Below are 22,144 nucleotides of genomic sequence, written 5' to 3' on the forward strand. Positions count from 1 at the left end.
AGGTAGGAACACACTAGGCAGAAATGTTAGCGTTGTGGAAAACGCACATCATGCAAGTTAATGGGCCGCATGGAAAAAAGCATATGTTTGCTTTCTGCAATGTGCGTTTTTTATTTTTAAACTCAGGACTTGCTGCATATTTTTCCAAAACGCATCTAAAACGCAAATAATGAATGTCAATGGTGACGCAGAGGTATTGCATTTTAGTGCGTTTTTTATACGTTTTATTTTTTTAAAACCAAGTTTGATGATGTATTTCCGCTTCCTGTTGACTTCCTAGTTGATTAGCATACAACGCATACAAAACGTATATGCGATTTATAAATGCGATCCGCAAATGCAATTAAAACGCATGGGCGGAACAAAAATGTAAAATGCAAATGCACTGAAAACACACGCAAAACGCACTGAAAACGCACAAATGTATATGCATATGCAGCAATATGCTAACTTTCACGCACTGCCTAGTGTGTTCCTACCCTAAAAAGTTTTAAAAACAGGTTCATATTACTGATCAGCCAGGGTGGAAAATGTATTTATTTATTTAAGTATTTATGTAGCGCCGGCATATTACGCAGCGCTGTACAGAGTATATTGTCTTGTCACTAACTGTCCCTCAGAGGGGCTCACAATCTAGTCCCTACCATAGTCATATGTCTATATATCTTATAGTGTAAGTATTACAGTCCAGGGCCAATTTTTTTAGGGGGAAGCCAGTTAACTTATCTGTATGTTTTTGTGATGTGGGAGGAAATCTGGGTGCCCAGGGGAAACCCACACAGACATGGGGAGAATATACAAACTCCATGCAGATATCAAGGTTGATTGAGCTGTAGTCGTTTCATATTGCATCCATCCATCAATTTTCAGTAGGTTCTCAGCTGAAATCGCTTTAAAGTTAATCTACTGTGTGTGGAGTGATTCCTTTCTGAGTCAATTCCCTATCACATCTGGTAGCAATCTGTATGTGTATGGCTAAGTCTCCAGACTTGAGGATTGATAGCTCAGCCCTGTTGTTCTCTAAGGAACTGTTTTTTTTTTACTTTCACAAAAGACCTTGCAGGAATTTAGCTAATAAAACAAAGAAAACAAATTGCTCTGGAGGATATGCAGTTGAAAATTTTAATAGCTAGAAAGAACTGATATAGTACACTCTCTAGGGTCATTTTCCACTACTAAACACAAATTCAAGCTTTTTGTGTGTGTTTGTTATGAGATATTTGCTGCAATTGCAAATTCCCATTCAGTTATACTGTACTGGACACAAGCCCACTGGCACAAAAAGAAAAAAATGCAACATGCAGTGCTTTTGCATTTCCATTTAAAGCGGAGCTTAAGATAGTTGTAAAACAAACAGTTTCATTTACCTGGGGCTTCTGGAAGCCCCCAGCATCCGTGCTGTCCCACCCGGGCCCTTAACAATCCTCCGTTCTCCCGCCGCCAGCTACTTCCGGTGTGGCCGCCAGGCCACTGCACCTGCATATCCTTCTTCACGTTCCAGTCTGCAATACCACTTTTGCAGATGGGAACGTGTAAAAAGGATGCGTTTGGAAGGGCTGCGCAGGCACAGTGGCCCCTCAAATTACCAGTCGAGAAACGGAGCAGCGGCGGAGAACGGAGGATCGTGGAGGACCAGCGTGGGACAGGACGGCTGCTGGGAGCTTGCAGAAGCCCCAGATGAGTGAAACTTTTTGTTTTAAAATTATCTTCAATTCCACTTTAAATCTTATCATAAAAATGTGAACAGAGCACCACGATATACATTATAACAAAATTGTCATTGTAATTGGCAAAATAAAAGTCCTTCAGAAATAGAATTGAAGTCCCTTTCCATTTCGGTTGGCAGCCAGCCATGAACTTCTAAATTTGGCTGAAGATGCAATGTCTCTTCTTTGCAAGCCCGATTTCTGTATTCTTTGTGGAGTAAAGACTGTCCAAACCATTACCGGCTTTGCTGTTTGAATAATTAACTGTACAGAGTAGAATATTGTTAATAATTTTCAACACCGAGACTCCAATAAAATAAACCTGAGACAAGTTAAAGAGAACAATTTATACTTACCTGCGGCTTCCCCCATCCCCATGTACTTGGTGGGCTCCTTCGCCGTCCTCCCAGGCAGGACCACTCATCTGCAATCTTCTCTGTTGGAAAGGCTTCAGTGGCGCCAATCGGGCTGAGCGGCGTATTCACCCCCTGTGCCGTGCACGCACCCCCATCTCGTTGGGAGGGTGAAGGGGCCGCATTTGTGACTGGGCTGCACATACGCATACTGTATATTGCATATCATAGGCAAAGAAGCAATAGACAAGGCAGAACTTTTACTAGGGCAAGAAGCAATCCAGTGGTACTATAACTCCCAGCAGCTCCTCTGGCTGCAAAAGTAAAAGAGTGGCCTATTCACTGCTCAACTACTAAACAAATTAATTGAAAATTCCCTCTGGCTGCACCAAGATTCTAACCGCGCCACTGGTGGGAATAAGATGGACACATGGCTGCGCATGCCCATCTAAGGACACCCGGTGTCTAAACCAGCTGCATTCCTGAAATGCTGGTTAGATAAGAATCAGATTCAGATTTATTTACCGACAGTTGCTGCACTCAGAATTGTTTGTGGCACACATCAGCATTTGACATTTTACATACAGTGAACAAATGAACATAGAATACAGACCTACAGATGATGAGGCAGAGGTAGTAGTCAGTAGTGCAGGTATACCGGGATTTAGCTGTGAATGGGGCTCAAGTTCAGGAGTTTAGAAGGAGAACTGCTTAGGGGGGGAAAACTGTTCCGGTGCCTGGTGGTTTTTGTGGGGATGGTCCTGAGGTGGTAGGGGTGTCCCAATGATCCTTTCCGGTGCCTTAATCACCCTTTGGAGTATGTAATTCTCAGAGGTGGTTGTACCTGCATACCAGGCGATGATAGAGGAGCACAGAATAGACTCAATGGTGGCAGTATAGAAGCTGGTCAGCAGCTCCTGCGTTTTTTCAATTGTCTCAGCAAGAACACCCTTTGCTGAGCCTTCTTTTGGCATTTGGAGGTACTCACCCCCCATCTCAAGTCATAAGTGCAGTGAAAAAGTTAATCTAGTGTGCTTTGTTGGCTGGAGGTCTGGTGCAAATGTCCTTGAGGTGAAGGTTTTTACTGTTGTAGGTTCCTGGAACACCAACTGGGTGGATCAGGTCATTTCGGTGCCTGGCGCTGAGCACTGAAGCTGGGCGCAGCCATCACACAAGTGTTATGCTGCGAATCTGGCATAAAGGTAATTCGAGGCTCCGGCGATTGCCAGATGCGGAATTACATCTTCCTCCGAGTTGCTACAACTAGGAGAGGGAATAGTATTTAATGCTGCCAGGGTATTGAGCGGCATGCGGGTGATTCTTCATTCAGCTTACTCTGCGCGCAACTCAAGTGCGGCCAAACATCATGTACACCAACCGGGGGCCTCCACAACACAGTGGCCCATATGCAATTCACTTTTTCACCTGAGTTATCTCTTAGGAGACAATTTTCATCTCCTCTTTAAACTCTTTCAGCGTTTTACAATTGAAAAAATACACAAATGTTGGTTAAAAAAAATCACATTTATTTTGAGTATTTTCTTCCTTGCTGGTGGCTTAAAATGCATTTTATGAAAAGGTATGAAAATATCACTTAAGAGAAAACTGAGGAGATAAAGTGAATTGCACCAGTGTATTTAATGTACATGATACTATTCACATCTGTCCCTCTCTAAAAAGTTAATCTTTCTACCACATACACACAAGCTGTGGCTAGCTTGAGATTTGAGTAGGAAGTGCATCATCTCTAGGAAACCCACATTAGCACAAGGAGAACATACCAACTGAAATCACATAGGGCCGCAGGCGTTACAGTCAAGAGTGCTAACCACTTAGCTATTGTACTTCACATGCCCAAAACAGCAAAAGTTATTTATCTAATTCTCATTAATGACATCCATTCACACAAAACTTTAGCTAAAAATAGTGCAGTAAGCTGAAAGTGACAGTTCCAGAAAGGTGCATAATAGCCCTGTTGTATGGGAAAATATACAGTAAACATAACTTTATATAGAGAGAAAAGAAGCCGGCAGAGAATGAAATGCTGGCAGCACTTGGGGAATTCCTCCATTCATCAAGCTTGTTCTAGGAAATAGGCTTGATAAGGGGAAGAATTCCTGAAACATCTGTGGGATCTTGGTCATTAGCACTGCGGTCAAACAGACTTGGGCACCAGTCAGTTTCAGGATACAGTTAACATAACTTCTATGTTTAGTGTCACAGTAGTTTCTGCTAACGTAATAGCTTCAAGTCTTCACAGATACAGATGTGTCTTTCATGCCCTCTGGCTGCTTTTTAGGGAGTTGCTAATATGTTCTTCTGAGCTAGGCAGCTGGGACTGAACTGATACAAGGTCAAACTGATCTCTCTATTGCCAGAGACAAAATAGATAAATATCGAGCCGTGTGGTTCTCTTGGTTAGAATTCCAAGACTCGGACAGCTATAAGCAATATATAGGTGAGAGCTCACAACTGAATTGAGAAATTGACCAATTATTACGCAATTTTTCTATACCTAAACATAACTAATTGATACCTCCATGTCCCGCCCCCCCCCCCCCCCCCCCGACCATTTATTTGTTCTTCATTATTCTTTTTCCGTTATTGGATAGCTCTTTATTTGATGATCAATAATATATAATACCAATTTCAAACTTTACACATTGCTATATCAAAAACTCTAAAAATCCTGTGCAGAACACAGAGTATCACAAAAAACATTTGAATTTGCAGTACCTTGAAAAGCTGACGTATATATTGGATGTGCTAAATGCATACTGTCACAGTGTATTCATACATTTTCTTGCCATATGTATAATTACTCCAACTTATAAATGTTAATGTTAATAAAGATTATATTACAAAAAAAAAAAAGAACGGATCTCTCTGTCGGTCTCCTTTTACATTTCACACCATCCATCCATTCTTTAATCTGAAATGTGGTATTCTGGTCCTTACATCTCAGATATATTGACTTGGGAGCTGGAGCTTTTAAAGATGAGCTGAGTAGAGGCTGAATATCAGCAGAGGCAACAGTTTTCTTCCCCTCAGTGATAGGAAAATGCGCTTCATCTAAGTGCTTAAAGCAAAGCTAACAGGCTAAACTGTGCCTTCTGGTGCCCAGGCCCTGTTCTGGTGCCTAAACCTAGTTATCCCATCTAATGCCTAACCCTAGCTCCCCTCCTTACCCAGTGCCCACTTACATACACACACCAGTGGTGCCTATTTGAAGCACCCCCCTGCCATGCCTTACTCTGAGACCCCATAAAGCAAAGTATAGGTTGGAAAACTACCTAAGTAATCCCCTAATGCAAAAGAGAAGAAATAGAAGAAATCCCCAGGCGACCCTCAGATGAACCAAAAGCAGCACCAAAATGAACAGATGTGGGATTGATCCCATGCCCAAACCAACACTGTTTAATAATCCTTAATTTATTCAAGTGATCAAAGCTAAGAATAGGATGAAACAACAACCATTTCTCAAGTGCTCCTATCCATCACTCTGGCCTATTGGGCATCTAGGCCTCCATGTGGTGTGTCTCCTCTTGATCATATTTCACTCATCTTCCACATATCGTTCATAGCTGAGATTACTGATTTCGCCAGAGAGAGTCCAGTGCTGCTCAGCTCAGTGTCATTTAACCTCCCTGGCGTTCAATTTCCCAGGATTTCTGAGCAAAAAGTGATCCAATTCATTTTCATAACTTTTTTTTTTCCTGTAACTTGCCAGAATGTGTCAAGCAAGGGTGTAGTATACAGTGCAGGAGAGTATTGACGTGTATGCATGCCAATACTGTTCACAGCATGATTTGTATTGACGTGTATAACCGTCAATATTGCCATCAAGGTTAAAGGGACCCTGGGTTAAATTTAAAATTGGTACTCACCTGGGGCTTCCTCTAGCCCACCATAGGCTGCGAGGTCCACCGGAGCCCTCCTGGCTCCATTCTGGTGGCTCCGTTACTGGCGACACTCCCGCTGAGTGTCGGGCCAAGGCTTCCTGATCCATGACACTCCTCGTCATCAAGCCGGCCACTACGCATCATTGCGTTGGTCGGCATGACAGTCCTGCGCATGCATGGTTCATAGTTAGAAAAGCGCACATGCCCAGGGCTGTCACGCCAGCCACCGCGATGCTGCGTAGCGGCCGGCTTGATGACGAGGAGTGTCATGGATCAGGAAGCCTTGGCCCGACACTCAGCGGGAGTGTCGCCGGTAACGGAGCTGCCACAGGGACTCAGAACGGGGCCAGGAGGATGCCAGGGGTCCTCGCAACCTACGGTGGGCTGGAGGAAGCCCCAGGGGAGTACCAATTTTAAATTTACCACACTGCTCAGGGTCCCTTTAAAGTGTACCTGAGGCGACATGTGACATGATAAGATAAACCTGTGTATGTACAGTACTTAACATATTAATAACCAGGCTGTTTTACTTGTTTTATTTTGCTGCTTGAAAGAGTTAATTTTTGAAGAGTGTAAGTGGCAGCTTTTCTCTTTTGAGTACCTTGTCAGGGATATAGTAAGCATCACTGATAAGCAAATTTCTGAGAGCAGAGGGAGAGAGAAAGGGTCAATATAGTTCATGTACTTTTATTTAGGGACACTTAATAGACTGTAACTGAGCAGAGACAACAAAACATTCAATCCACTTTCTAAAGGTTTAATTATAAAATAAAATGCTGGAATGACTAAAAATGTCATTTGTAGGGGTAGGAGAATAAATATAAGGGCCCTTTTCCACTAGCAGCGTTTGCGATGCTGAATCGCAAAATCGCAAACCGCTAGTGATTTTGAAATCGCTACGGTTTGCTTTTTAACATAGGAATCGCGGTAGGTAATTTCCACTACCGCAATTCGTTTTTGACTCAAACGCAATCGCCGGGAAGTTTCCTGCACTTGCGATTCAGCAATTGCTAGCGTTTAGCGTGACGCTAGCGATTGCTAGTGGAAAAGGGCCCTTATTGTTTATCTCATCAGTTTATTTTCACCTCGGCTTCACTTTAATAGCTCCTGTCTCATGTGCTCCATTGTGTTGAATATAGCAGCAGAAGCTACTCTGATATCCACTCTTGTTATGTACACACGATACAATTTTCTGTTGACCTTTATGGGAATCAATCGGAAAACCAATCGAAATTGAGATCGGACATGTTGAAAAAAATAAATCTGGAAGGTAAATCTGCCAGAAAATTGTATCATGTGTACCTAGCATTATTAGGGCTAGTTCACACCAAAATTACTAGGTGTAATCGCAAACGCTTAGTGCCGATTTACAGTAATGATTCCTGACATGTACCTAGTGATTTTCTGTTTATTACTAGCAATTTTGGTGTGTTAAAGCATTTAGCAGTTTTGTAGTTCTTGTGACAAAACAGGAAGTACATTTTGACCCGGACGTGAACAGCACTTGACAAAAAAACGCTTTGAAAATCGCTCTGTTCAGCAATTTTTAAAATGATTTTACAGTTTTCCTATACTTTACATTGAGGCGTTATCACCTCCAAAATGCTGCAGGACCTGCGTTTGCATTTGGGAAATCACATTGCTCTGTTGTAAACTAGCCCATAGGAACACATTAGCCAAGTGCTTTTTGAAATGCTGGCACTTTCAAAAGCATTTAAAAGCGCTCTTGTTGTGCACCAGCCCTAAGATGACAGGACAACAGATCCACTTTGCTTCTTCTTTGAATAACAGTCTATTATTTCAGTGCCAAACACTCATAAATCTATCTACGGAACCCTGTCAGGCTAGATAGGGAAGGGCAGCTATTAAAGGACACCTGGAGTGAAAGGGTTATGGAGGCTACATATTTATTTCCTTCTAATCAATGCAAATTGACTAAACGTCCTGCTGAGCCTCTAATACTTTTAGCCTTATGCTACGTACACACATGCGACAACGATCGTTCGTTGAGGACGACGAACGAACTTTTAATTGACGAAAGAACGACCGAAGTAAAGTTAGTTGTAAAAAGTGTGTAACGATCACATCGTTAGAACGAACGTTACACCACGTAAAAGCACTTAATGTGCCTGCGCATAAAATTGTAAAGTTCCTTGGAGAAAAAGTGAAATACGCATGTCCAGCCTGGTACGAACGATCGTTTCCAACGATGTACCACTTTTGCTAACGATCGTCGGTGGTAAAAATCCGCCAAGACAGAACTTTGTTTTGTAGCGATTTGCCTCGTTCGTCGTTTGCCTTAATAGTCGTTGGTTCGTTTTTTGTAACGATCGTCGTTGGTAAAGATCGGGGAACGATCGTTACAAACGGCTATAGTCGCATGTGTGTACGCACCTTTAGGCCTTGAACAAAAATGCAGATCATATGTTTGACCGATGCTTGACTGGATTTGAGCATGCTTGTTTCAGGTGTAGACTAACCTTGTTTCAGGTGTGTGATTCAAACATTACTCATGCATGAAGGATCATCAGGCTGGCAGGCAACTGGTATTGTTTAAACGGAAATAAATATGGCAGCCTCCATATCCCTCTCACTTCCATTGTCCTTCAAAGAAAATAATACACTTTGAGGGTTGATTTACCCAACCCAGAGGACATTAGAAACAAAATGGAGAACATAAATGGTCTAGCAAACCTGGACTGGATTCTTTTTTCTTTTCTAAAAAGAGATTGACAGCCACAAAATAAAATTCCATTTACCCGCTGCTTTTTGTGTATTATGCACCTGCAGCCTTACCCGGCATTGCAAGCATTCCAGTCTATTCAGAAATGTTTCTGCTGTAATAAATCTTATCTCAGTAATCCTGGCCATTGCTGAAGAGAAGGAAGCTTGTCATCACCCCTCCCACATTCCTGCTTTTCACTGATTGGCTGAGGGCAGTTCAGTGTGAAGCTGAAATACGATCTATGCTGTGCTCACATGTGTTTACAAAGCAAGATAGCTATGACAGTGCAGTTTCTAGGAAAAAAAAGTATGGGAGGAAATTACATCAGGATTGGCTTCAGTCAAAGGGAATTAAGATGGCAAATGCCAGGAACAGTCTTATCTTCATTTACTGTATAAAATTCACTGAAATCAAAATATGTACAGTACAATACATATGTTATGTAAGTAGAACAAGTAGTTATCTACTTATATATGTGTTTTTTTTGTCTGGGATAGTATGGCTGTCTCTGCTGCTTTAAAAAGGTCTACTACTGTATTAGGTGGCAAAATATAAAAGGCTTAAGCCTAGTGGAAGTCCAGAGATGCAATACTGTCTCCTTTAAATCCCAACGACTGTTAAACTTTTCTAAAAAATTCATGTTGTGAGCAGGGGAAACCAAGTTTATGTTATAACAGTAACTACTGTACAATATTTTCTGCTTGTATCTTACATACTTGTACTTTTTTTTTATTCTACAGTATTTAATAAGTGAACGGGACCGAGACCCCCAGTGCAACCCTCACTGTATCAGGACACAGTACAGACCAGTTTGTGCATCAGATGGCCGAACCTATGAATCCACATGTGATTTCCAGAGAGCCAAGTGCAAGGATGCCGCCCTGAATGTGGTGCATAAAGGAAAATGCAAAGGTAACATACTTGTTGGTGAAGTCTGTTAACTTTACATTACATGCAAACATCAGAATCTGAGCCTAGTCCATTCAGAAGGAAACTAGGAACTCTATTTAAAGGGGCACTATTGCAAAATAAGAGGTTCTTAGTTTATTAAAGAAAATCATATGTATAAGAGGTCTGAGAGTTAAAATAAAGAAAGTGGCAAGTGAAAAGTTAAAGTATCACATTACCCACAGCTGCAGCGGGAAAGATGTTAGCATATAGCAGTGCTGTCCAACTTCATGGACACGAAGGACCAATTTTTTTCAGACTACATGGTAGAGGGCCGGCCACAATTAATTGAGTGGAATAATAATTCCTATAATTGTATAGGGCTTTTCTCCTGTTGGACAGCACTTGTGAGGCAGCCACTAGAGTGCACTCGGTAGGCAGTAGCAATGTAGCTGTGGAGTCTCTAACCACTGGCCATTCTTGGTGAGCCTAATTCAGTCATAATGTTAATATTGCATGTGAAGCCCTGTTCTCCAAATGTATGGCATTCTTACCAGTGCATTAATAAATCCACAAGCTTAAAGCAAACCTGAGGGTAAAATGTGGTAGATAAATAACTTTATCAGTGGACCTAATCCTGAATGGAATTTTCTTTGAATCCCTCATACTTATTTGAGGGTTGAAAATCTAGGTCTGAAATTTCTGACTGATATAAAATCACACTGGCATTGCTGTTCATTCATCAACCCCCCAGAGAAACACTGATGTTTTCTTCACTGTCCTGCTATCAGGAGTGTTTGCATGCATGCGTGCACGAGCGCACACACACACACACACACGCACACACACGCACATGGTTTATGGTCTCTAATTAGATTTCAGGAGAGCTGCCTCTGCAATCTGATTGTTCCAGCTGATCAGATAAAGCACTGCTTTATAAAAAAAAAAAAAAAAAAAAAAGACACTTTAACTACTGTACAACCGTTCCACACCAATGGGCATGGCCGTGGCGGCAGCCCCAGGACCGCCTAATGCCAATTGGGCTGCAGTTTGCAGGAGATCGTGCGCAGGCTGCGAGCGCATCTCCTGCTTGGGGGGCAGAGCTCCGTCCCACCTTCAGTCTCCAAGGAGCGATCGCCGCTCAGGAAACTGTTAAATGGCGAAACCACCGTCTTTTCTGTTAGTACAGCGCTGCGATCAGCAGCAGCGCTGTACTGGGGACAGCCATGTGACACGGCTGTCCCCCTGGGGCACTTGAGAGCGATTGGCTCTCATAGGCAGAAGCCTATGACAGCCGATCGCCAGGATTGGCCGGTTGGGGGGTGGGAGGGGTTTTGAAAAAAAAAAAACAAAGCAAGCAAAATGTATTAATAAAAATGTAATGTAAATATTTATTTTTTAAAAATAGACTCTGAGGGGGGTTCAGACCCCACCAACAGGAAGCTCTGTTGGTGGGGAGAAAAAGGGGGGAGGGGGAATCACTTGTGTGCTGAATTGTGCGACCCTGCAGCTTGGCCTTAAAGCTGCAGTGGTCAATTATGTAAAAATTGGCCTGGTCTTTGGGGGGGTTCAACACTGCGGTCTTCAAGTGGTTAAGATCCTTCCCAGAACTTATGGCCCATACTCACGGGCTACAATTGTCGCCGCAACACGCGGCGCGCGCGTGTTGCAGCAACAGGTCGCCCGTGAGTATGCGTCGTTGCACGGGCGCGCACCCCGAACTGTCGCCCGTTGCTGATGTCGCCAGGTGATTGAACCGCTCAATCGCTTGGTGACAGTCGCCGCTGCAACTCCGCCGCAACTGTCGCTAGTCCGCGTGAGTATGCGGACTAGCGACAGCAACATATATAAAGGAATACGGAGCTTCCGGCGGGGGGAGAAGGAACATCGGCGACAGCTTCCGTCGCACCGCTGGTCCCTCTTCCGCGTGTATACGCGGAGGGACCTGGCGAGGAGCGGTCGCCGGCCTGTCGCGCACACGCTCACGTGTGCTGGCGACAGGCCAAAAAGTTGCCCGTGAGTATGGGCCAAAAGTCTCCACTCCCTTGCTTTTCCCACTGTGTCATCAGTCATGTGATACCTGTTTACACAGCATGACCGATGTGTCATTATTGCAGACTTTCATGCCGCCGTAGCAGTATAAGAGCTGTTACTGGCCAAACCAGGACACTGAGTAACCATTTCAGGGCAGAGTACTCAGTCTGTGAAGGAGTACAGGTTTCTTTCCCAGCTGCAGCATCAACTTCCCATGAATTGATAAGGGGTTACTTAGTCATCCTTTTCCACTTTGAAAGTGAAAAAAAAAAAAAAATAATGTTCTTAATTTTCAACTCCAATCACAGAAAAGTGTAATACTGTTTTCACCGTGGCCAGGATGAATGGAAATAGCCTGTCACGAAAAGTAATTGTTTTTATTAGGTCTACATTTGAAAACTAGAAGCTTAAAGTAAAACCAGAAGCATTTTTGCTAACAGTGTGGCGCATTACTCCCCCCCCCCCCCCCCCAAAAGAAATAAAAAATTCTGCCTCTTCTTTTTACATTTAAATGTTTGTTAGAGGCTGCTTTAATTGCCCTTCTTCGGTGGCCTGCAGTCTGCAGAAAGAGCAGGCAGATACGGAGCAATGATCAAACAAAAGCTTTCTGCAGCGGAGGGGGGACACTCTACTTTAAACAGTTTAGAGAAGTCACACTTGATTACATTTGCACCTTTCCTCTGGATAAATAAGGGCAGAGGGAAGGGGAGACCAGGACAAACTGCTAAAAAGAAAGCTGCTTGGATCCCTTTAAGACTAAATAGGGCTCCAGGGAGGGGAACCACTTTGGGCTTCCCAGCCATACACACCCCTGGTTTTTGCCTAGTGAAAAGTGAGTTTCAAGGTTGAGGGGGCGATGGAAAGAAAGAAAAATAAATAATGTGAAGAAGAGAGTGTGAAAAGGAGAGTAATCTGGATATTATTGTCAAACATGAGTGATCCTGGAAATCCAACTGACAGAAACATCTTTTCACTGAAGGTGCATTTAAGTAATAATGTAATCAAAATTCACTGGTCTCCAAACATCTCTGTGTATTGTCCATTGAGTCCAGCTGAGATTGTAAACTTTTTCCACCTTATAGCAGATATATTTTTAAAGAGGAACTGTGAGGAGAATACTTTGATTTTAAAAAGGAACTGTAAGAAGAGATAAGCAAAAGAGAGGAAAAAGAATCCTCTTTCCCTGTCAGTGTGGTATAGAAAAAGTGTTTCACGCAGCATGGGATGATGGGAGGAATCATGTTTACTACTGGCACAAAGAGCTGGAGGTTTTTTTTTTGTTCCCTTAGTTGAAGACGCACCCCATTTTTCCTTATATAGATACTCAAATGTATCCAGATTGATTAGGGCCTGAAGATTGCTGCAAAATCCCTTCTATTATGCCACAGCTCTGTTTGTAATTCTCATTCAGGGAGCAATGCTTGAACAAGAACTGCAAACGCAATTGCAGCAAAATGTTGCCACAATTTTCAGTAGGACTGCTTTTCATACTGTGTTATTTTCTGCTATTTCTGCTATTTCTCTGCTCCCCACTAGGCTGCCATGTCAATGCTGTGTCTGATCCTGTGCTGCTGCTATTTCTCTGCTCCCCACTAGGTTGCCATGTCAATGCTGTGTCTGATCCTGTGCTGCTGCTATTTCTCTGCTCCCCACTAGGCTGCCATGTCAGTGCTGTGTCTGATCCTGTGCTGCTGCTATTTCTCTGCTCCCCACTAGGTTGCCATGTCAATGCTGTGTCTGATCCTGTGCTGCTGCTATTTCTCTGCTCCCCACTAGGCTGCCATGTCAGTGCTGTGGCTGATCCTGTGCTGCTGCTATTTCTCTGCTCCCCACTAGGCTGCCATGTCAATGCTGTGTCTGATCCTGTGCTGCTGCTATTTCTCTGCTCCCCACTAGGCTGCCATGTCAATGCTGTGTCTGATCCTGTGCTGCTGCTATTTCTCTGCTCCCCACTAGGCTGCCATGTCAATGCTGTGTCTGATCCTGTGCTGCTGCTATTTCTCTGCTCCCCACTAGGCTGCCATGTCAGTGCTGTGTCTGATCCTGTGCTGCTGCTATTTCTCTGCTCCCCACTAGGCTGCTCTGTCGGTGCTGTGTCTGATCCTGTGCTGCTGCTATTTCTCTGCTCCCCACTAGGCTGCCATGTCAGTGCTGTGTCTGATCCTGTGCTGCTGTTATTTCTCTGCTCCCCACTAGGCTGCCATGTCAGTGCTGTGTCTGATCCTGTGCTGCTGCTATTTCTCTGCTCCCCACTAGGCTGCTCTGTCGGTGCTGTGTCTGATCCTGTGCTGCTGCTGCTGTTATTTCTCTGCTCCCCACTAGGCTGCCATGTCAGTGCTGTGTCTGATCCTGTGCTGCTGCTATTTCTCTGCTCCCCACTAGGCTGCCATGTCAGTGCTGTGTCTGATCCTGTGCTGCTGCTATTTCTCTGCTACCCACTAGGCTGCTATGTCAGTGCTGTGTCTGATCCTGTGCTGCTGCTATTTCTCTGCTCCCCACTAGGCTGCCATGTCAATGCTGTGTCTGATCCTGTGCTGCTGCTATTTCTCTGCTCCCCACTAGGCTGCCATGTCAGTGCTGTGTCTGATCCTGTGCTGCTGTTATTTCTCTGCTCCCCACTAGGCTGCTCTGTCGGTGCTGTGTCTGATCCTGTGCTGCTGCTATTTCTCTGCTCCCCACTAGGCTGCTCTGTCGGTGCTGTGTCTGATCCTGTGCTGCTGCTATTTCTCTGCTACCCACTAGGCTGCCATGTCAATGCTGTGTCTGATCCTGTGCTGCTGCTATTTCTCTGCTCCCCACTAGGCTGCCATGTCAATGCTGTGTCTGATCCTGTGCTGCTGTTATTTCTCTGCTCCCCACTAGGCTGCTCTGTCGGTGCTGTGTCTGATCCTGTGCTGCTGCTATTTCTCTGCTCCCCACTAGGCTGCTCTGTCGGTGCTGTGTCTGATCCTGTGCTGCTGCTATTTCTCTGCTCCCCACTAGGCTGCCATGTCAATGCTGTGTCTGATCCTGTGCTGCTGCTATTTCTCTGCTCCCCACTAGGCTGCCATGTCAATGCTGTGTCTGATCCTGTGCTGCTGTTATTTCTCTGCTCCCCACTAGGCTGCTCTGTCGGTGCTGTGTCTGATCCTGTGCTGCTGCTATTTCTCTGCTCCCCACTAGGCTGCTCTGTCGGTGCTGTGTCTGATCCTGTGCTGCTGCTATTTCTCTGCTACCCACTAGGCTGCCATGTCAATGCTGTGTCTGATCCTGTGCTGCTGCTATTTCTCTGCTCCCCACTAGGCTGCCATGTCAATGCTGTGTCTGATCCTGTGCTGCTGTTATTTCTCTGCTCCCCACTAGGCTGCTCTGTCGGTGCTGTGTCTGATCCTGTGCTGCTGCTATTTCTCTGCTCCCCACTAGGCTGCTCTGTCGGTGCTGTGTCTGATCCTGTGCTGCTGCTATTTCTCTGCTCCCCACTAGGCTGCCATGTCAATGCTGTGTCTGATCCTGTGCTGCTGCTGTTATTTCTCTGCTACCCACTAGGCTGCCATGTCAGTGCTGTGTCTGATCCTGTGCTGCTGCTGCTGTTATTTCTCTGCTACCCACTAGGCTGCTATGTCAGTGCTGTGTCTGATCCTGTGCTGTTGCTATTTCTCTGCTCCCCACTAGGCTGCTCTGTCGGTGCTGTGTCTGATCCTGTGCTGCTGCTGCTGCTATTTCTCTGCTCCCCACTAGGCTGCTCTGTCGGTGCTGTGTCTGATCCTGTGCTGCTGCTGCTGTTATTTCTCTGCTCCCCACTAGGCTGCTCTGTCGGTGCTGTGTCTGATCCTGTGCTGCTGCTATTTCTCTGCTCCCCACTAGGCTGCTCTGTCGGTGCTGTGTCTGATCCTGTGCTGCTGCTATTTCTCTGCTCCCCACTAGGCTGCCATGTCAGTGCTGTGTCTGATCCTGTGCTGCTGCTGTTATTTCTCTGCTACCCACTAGGCTGCCATGTCAATGCTGTGTCTGATCCTGTGCTGCTGCTATTTCTCTGCTCCCCACTAGGCTGCTCTGTCAGTGCTGTGTCTGATCCTGTGCTGCTGCTATTTCTCTGCTCCCCACTAGGCTGCTATGTCAGTGCTGTGTCTGATCCTGTGCTGCTGCTATTTCTCTGCTCCCCACTAGGCTGCCATGTCAATGCTGTGTCTGATCCTGTGCTGCTGCTATTTCTCTGCTCCCCACTAGGCTGCTCTGTCGGTGCTGTGTCTGATCCTGTGCTGCTGCTATTTCTCTGCTCCCCACTAGGCTGCCATGTCAATGCTGTGTCTGATCCTGTGCTGCTGCTGTTATTTCTCTGCTACCCACTAGGCTGCCATGTCAATGCTGTCTCTGATCCTGTGCTGCTGCTATTTCTCTGCTACCCACTAGGCTGCCATGTCAATGCTGTGTCTGATCCTGTGCTGCTGCTATTTCTCTGCTACCCACTAGGCTGCCATGTCAGTGCTGTGTCTGATCCTGTGCTGCTGCTGTTATTTCTCTGCTACCCACTAGGCTGCCATGTCAATGCTGTGTCTGATCCTGTGCTGCTGCTATTTCTCTGCTCCCCACTAGGCTGCCATGTCAATGCTGTGTCTGATCCTGTGCTGCTGCTATTTCTCTGCTCCCCACTAGGCTGCCATGTCAGTGCTGTGTCTGATCCTGTGCTGCTGCTGCTGTTATTTCTCTGCTCCCCACTAGGCTGCTCTGTCGGTGCTGTGTCTGATCCTGTGCTGCTGCTATTTCTCTGCTCCCCACTAGGCTGCCATGTCAATGCTGTGTCTGATCCTGTGCTGCTGCTGTTATTTCTCTGCTACCCACTAGGCTGCCATGTCAATGCTGTGTCTGATCCTGTGCTGCTGCTATTTCTCTGCTACCCACTAGGCTGCCATGTCAGTGCTGTGTCTGATCCTGTGCTGCTGCTGTTATTTCTCTGCTCCCCACTAGGCTGCCATGTCAGTGCTGTGTCTGATCCTGTGCTGCTGCTATTTCTCTGCTCCCCACTAGGCTGCTCTGTCGGTGCTGTGTCTGATCCTGTGCTGCTGCTATTTCTCTGCTCCCCACTAGGCTGCTCTGTCGGTGCTGTGTCTGATCCTGTGCTGCTGTTATTTCTCTGCTCCCCACTAGGCTGCTCTGTCGGTGCTGTGTCTGATCCTGTGCTGCTGCTATTTCTCTGCTCCCCACTAGGCTGCCATGTCAGTGCTGTGTCTGATCCTGTGCTGCTGCTGTTATTTCTCTGCTACCCACTAGGCTGCTATGTCAGTGCTGTGTCTGATCCTGTGCTGCTGCTATTTCTCTGCTCCCCACTAGGCTGCTCTGTCGGTGCTGTGTCTGATCCTGTGCTGCTGCTGCTGTTATTTCTCTGCTCCCCACTAGGTTGAATGCCGATTCTGTGTCTGATTCTCCCATGTATCCAGTATTATATTATGCTATTGATATTAAAGGCTTGCTATCTCTGCACTCATAGCTCATACACACTATGAGGGTAGAGAGGAATGGGCTGCATGACGTACATGGCAATACGCCGCCTGGTCATTTTGCTGCAGAGTGAGCCAAATAATGGCTCACCCTGCTTCCGCACAAATTTTTTTTTGGGGGGTGTCGTAGCAACTCTGAGGGAGAAGTAATTCCTAAATTACCCGTGTGTGGGATGCGACATAGCATTACTGCTATAACCATGCCAATCTTCAGCGCCGCAAAAGCCCTGCCTTGAGCTGCATGTAGTGTCATTACCCACAAGGCTGTGCATCAGTAGGTCGAATCTTAATTAGGCCCCACCGTGGGAGGAGGCTCATCTTTTCAGATGGATTTCTATTTGCAGCAGGAATTTTTCCGCGCTCAGGCCTAGTGCACACCGAGCGGTTTTGGTAGCATTTTTAGATCCGCTTGCGGATGTGGAAACGCTTGGGTAATGTATTTCAATGAGCTGGTGCACACCAGAGCGGTAGGCGTTTTGCAGAAACGCATACTCCCGGGCTGCAGCATTTTTTGGATTTCGAAGGCGTTTCTGCCTCCAATGTTAAGTATAGGAAAAACGCAAAATGCTTGATAAAACGCCAGATCAGAGTGGTTTTCAAGGCGTTTTTGTTACAGTAGCTGTTCAGTAACAGCTTTACTGTAACAATATCTGTAATCTGCTACACAAAAAAAGCTACACAAAACCGCAAAACGCTAGCAAAACGCTTTATATGCGGATCTGCTAGCGGTTTTTGGTGTGCACTAGGCCTAAGACTGGGTTTTTCCCTGACAAACCTGCCATCAGCTTCACACTGGTGGTGATTTCATTTCCACGTTACAGTCTCTCTTTAAGAAATATAGGCCAGGTGTGCTAGGGAAACATAGGTACTGTGATAATGTACATAGATAATCTTAATAAATGATTACTAAAGGGTGGGAGAAACTAAAGGAGTAAAGGTTGGGGAGGAAGAGTCGACAGAAAGAGAAAGGCGAGAGAGTCTGTGGTAAAGGAGATAAAGGGTTTGTTCACACTGGCTTTACTGTAAAATATGGCCCTGCCCCTCTGTGTAGACAAAATGTTGCTGGCAGGACATTTCCAGTGCTTCAATATCCTGATAATGGTTTTCATCACAGAGGAAGGGAAAGTCCGCTCAATTGGATAATAAAACTCTGATCTTTATTAAAAAAACCATCAGTACTGGACAAAGGCATACCAGCTTACACGTATCAGACACATACTCACTCCTTAGTCATAGTCAAAGCTATGACTAAGGAGCAAGTACATACTCGGATACGTGTGAGTTGATATGTATTTTGTCCAGTACTGATGTTTTTTGAATAAAGATTGGACTTTTATCATCCGGTTGAGCGGACCTTCCCTTCCTCTGTTTAGCCTGGCTATGCTCGGTCTTGCTCCTGGCTGGTGTGGTGGTGTGGTGAGCGGTGTACCTTCCTACAAATGTTTCCCATCAGTTGGAAGGGCAAGAGGGAGAAAAAAGAAGGGCTGGACAGAGGAGAGGGAAGGGTGAGGCAGAGGAGAGAGAGGGGTTGCTTGGGAGAAAAAAGGTAAGTCAGATGGAGAAAAGAGACACAGGCTAAACAGAGGAGTTAGGAGACATAAAGAAGAGAGGTTTAAGGGTGGACGCAAGAAAAGGGAGAGAGAAATAAGAGAAAGGGTGTAGAAAACGCTAAGGGGCATGATGGATGAGGGAGAGGGGAGATGGGGAGAGAAAGGGATGACAGAGAAGAAAGAGAGCGTTTGAAGGGAGAAGAGAGAAGGAACTAGACAGAGAAGAGGGTGGGGTCAGGACAGAGGAGAGAGAAACGCAACATGGAACAAAGAGAGACAAGAAAGTTGGGAATGTATGAGATCCAGAAGGGAGAGGGTGTAAAAACATACATTGACAAATATGCAGTACTTTCCTCATGCAGGGTATAAGCTAGTAGTAGATGTACAGTTTATGTTGCCCAGAGGCTTCCCTCTAAAGATGTTAGTAGCTAATTTTTGTTTTTTTTACAGGTTTCCTTGAAGCCATTTGCACAGTCTAATTATTTCACATCACAGTGATGTTTCTTGGTTCTGTTTCACATTATGTGGTACAATTTTGTAAATCTCTATGTACACTTATCATTTCAGAGGCTATAGGAGCCGCCATCTTCTTCTTCTTCCAAAAATGCTAGTTTCCTGGCTGTATTAATAATTGTAAATATTACAAATAATAATTTGTAAATCTTTTACATGTGATTAATGGATCAGGTATTTGGACTCTCACCTGACTTTTCTGATACTTGTTACACTTCTAGTTGGAGAGCATCAGATGATCAGCATTCCAGTCATTAAAGTGGTATAACATTCAGCATTTCTTCTTTGCTCTAAAAGATTATTTACATTTAAAGGGGCACTACAGCGAAAAACTGTAAAATTAAAAATATGTACAAACTTATACAAATAAGAAGTACATTTTTTCCAGAGTAAAATGAGCCATAAATTACTTCTCTCCTATGTTGCTGTCACTTACAGTAGGTTGTAGAAATCTGACAGAAGTGACAGGTTTTGGACTAGTCCATCTCTTTATAGGGGATTCTCAGGGATATATTTATTTTCAAAAGCACATAGTGAATGGCCATTGCTCTGTCCAACTGCCAAAAAACTGTGTAGGGAGTAGGGAAGCCGGCCAGCATCATTGTTTAAATCCTTTTTCGGGAATATCTTTATAAAGAATAAAAGCCTTGCTGAGAATCCCCTATGAAGAGCTGGACTAGTCCAAAACTTGTCATTATGTCAGATTTCTACTGCATACTGTAAGTGACAGAAACATAGGCGAAAAGTAACTATGGCTTATTTTATCGATCGAGAAATTATCACTAGATCGATTTTAATATGTAAATACAGCAGCCATGCAAGAAAATGCAAAAGAAACAAAAAGAGGGACACTAAGAGCCCAATATAGTGTAGTATGCACTGGTAAATGAAGGTGTGTGGAAAGAGTATGTGCAATATACTCACAAATCAGGGTTACCGCATAGGCAACCACTGTAAAAGCAGGTGGGGAGATTAGACCTGTCCCCACTCAGGATTAAGAAGTCGCTCTCTGCAGATTAAGGAAAAAAGGGGTAACACGCCTCCACCAAGGGTGGATATGTATAATGTAGTATGGATACAGAGGCGCCAGAAGATAAAAAGATTTAAAACGTCTAAAACATTTAAAGAGACTCTGAAGCGAACACAAATTGCTATTTTTACCTGCTAGTTTGCTTCAGTAGTCTCATTAGATGTAAACCGCCGCAAAACGAGGGCTTTAGACCCCCCAAATCCCGGGGCAAACATCCACAACCATCTTGGTCGTGGATTGTGTTGCCCTGAGAGGCAGAGCTTTCTGCTGTAGCTCTGCCTCTCCTGACGTCAATCGCCGTGCAGATCTTCGGCTCTCCCCCGCCCCTCTCTGTGAAGGAAGACTGAGAGGGGCGGGGAGAGGCGGCGATCCGTGGAGATTGACATCAGTAGAGGAGGAGCTGCAGCTGAAAGCTCTTCAGGAAGCGTCAGCCGGATTGCCCCCCAGGGATTTGGGGGATCTAAAGCCCTCGTTTTCGGGGATGTGGTGGTTTACATCTAATGAGACTACTGAAGCGAACCAGAAGGTAAAAATAGCAATTTTTGTTCGCTTTAGTCTCATTTTAAAAGTGAGGAGGTAGTGGTGGACTTAACTCCTCCGGTCAGACACAAGAAAATGCCAATCAATTTTCAGCAAAACAATTTATTTACATACTCAAGTAAAATACAATGCGTTTCGCGGGAGTGACCCGCTTCCTCAGGCAATAAGATGGAGCATATACAAAAACAGGTCTGGTACTATGCCATGCGTCTCTGACTGTGATGCTAGAGTTCTATCCCACTTTAAAGTGGATCCGAGATGAACTTTTACTCATTGCATAATTGTGTTCCTTTCCTATTGTTTATAGGGCATTCCTCAAGTCAAATACTTTTTTGTTTTTGTTTTAATACTCTAATTCCCAATAAACTAAACAAGCCTCGCCCACAATTTTCAGACAGTAGCAAGGGCTCATGGGAGCTCAGTCTGAACAGGAGGAGGGGGAGGTATTACTAGCCAGAGATTTCAGAGGCAGAGGGGAGGAGGGAGGAGGAGGGGGATTAGGTTTTTTTCACAGGCTGAGTGCTGAAGATGCAGATAAGCCTGCCTGTGTGTAATGTTTACAAACAACATGGCTGCTGTCATTGTATCACAGAAAGAAATAATCATATTCTATTGAAGCTGTTTGCAGCTAGATTTGCTGTGTAAACTATCTAAACTTTAGATACGATATATAGATAAGTTACTAGTTAGTTTTTCATCCCGGATCCGCTTTAAAGTAGCATGTTTTTTTGTTAAGATGGCAGCTTCTATACAAGTGCCCTATACAGCTCTATACAAGAGCACTTCCATTCCCTCTCAGTCAGGACAGCAGTGCCATCTCCTCCCTTCTGCTGTGCACGTCAAATGAAACACTGCTGCTCTCCTGCATCCCCTTCCTCACTCACTGTCAGACTCCTCACACAGCACAACGAGTTGCTTTTCCCCAATGATTACCTCTTCACCTCACTCTCCTCTCACTTCCCCTTTTATATGACTGCATACTGTTAGTGTAAACACACAGTACAAACATGCTACCCCTGTAATATCTTTGCCCTGCAATATCTGTGCCTGATGCAAATGTTTCACCTTGCTTCATGAGAGAACCTGCCCTGATGGCTTGTGCCTTTACCTTCTTTAGCTATGTTCTAACAGTTCTGTCTGAACCAAGGCATTTTCTCCATTTTCACACATATAATATAGCAGTGATTGAATAGGGAATATAGTGGTGTATGTTCCAACATGTTGTGGCCACACAATAAAATTACAAGGATCAATCAGCTGCTGCTATCTACTTCCCAGATGCTGGCCAGAGTAAGTGTCGCCTGGAGAGAGCTCAAGCCCTGGAACAAGCAAAAAAGCCTCAGGAAGCCATCTTTGTCCCAGAATGCAATGAGGATGGATCCTTCACTCAAGTGAGTAAATAATGACGTTATGTGGACCTTACTGCATT

The 22,144-nt window shown here is 44.8% G+C and overlaps 1 protein-coding gene across 12 annotated transcripts in view; it reads left to right on the forward strand.

The window, feature by feature from the left end:
- Window positions 1-22,144, forward strand: part of SMOC1 (SPARC related modular calcium binding 1) — a 418,437-nt gene that overhangs the window by 149,171 nt on the left and 247,122 nt on the right. For all 12 annotated transcript variants that reach the window (XM_068254051.1, XM_068254050.1, XM_068254055.1 and 9 more), the window contains 2 exons: window positions 9,427-9,598; window positions 21,994-22,106. In XM_068254051.1, the coding sequence (XP_068110152.1) occupies window positions 9,427-9,598; window positions 21,994-22,106 (285 nt within the window). The remainder of the gene's footprint in view (window positions 1-9,426; window positions 9,599-21,993; window positions 22,107-22,144) is intronic.

Source organism: Hyperolius riggenbachi, chromosome 9, assembly GCF_040937935.1.
Source record: "Hyperolius riggenbachi isolate aHypRig1 chromosome 9, aHypRig1.pri, whole genome shotgun sequence".
Lineage (NCBI taxonomy): Eukaryota > Metazoa > Chordata > Amphibia > Anura > Hyperoliidae > Hyperolius > Hyperolius riggenbachi.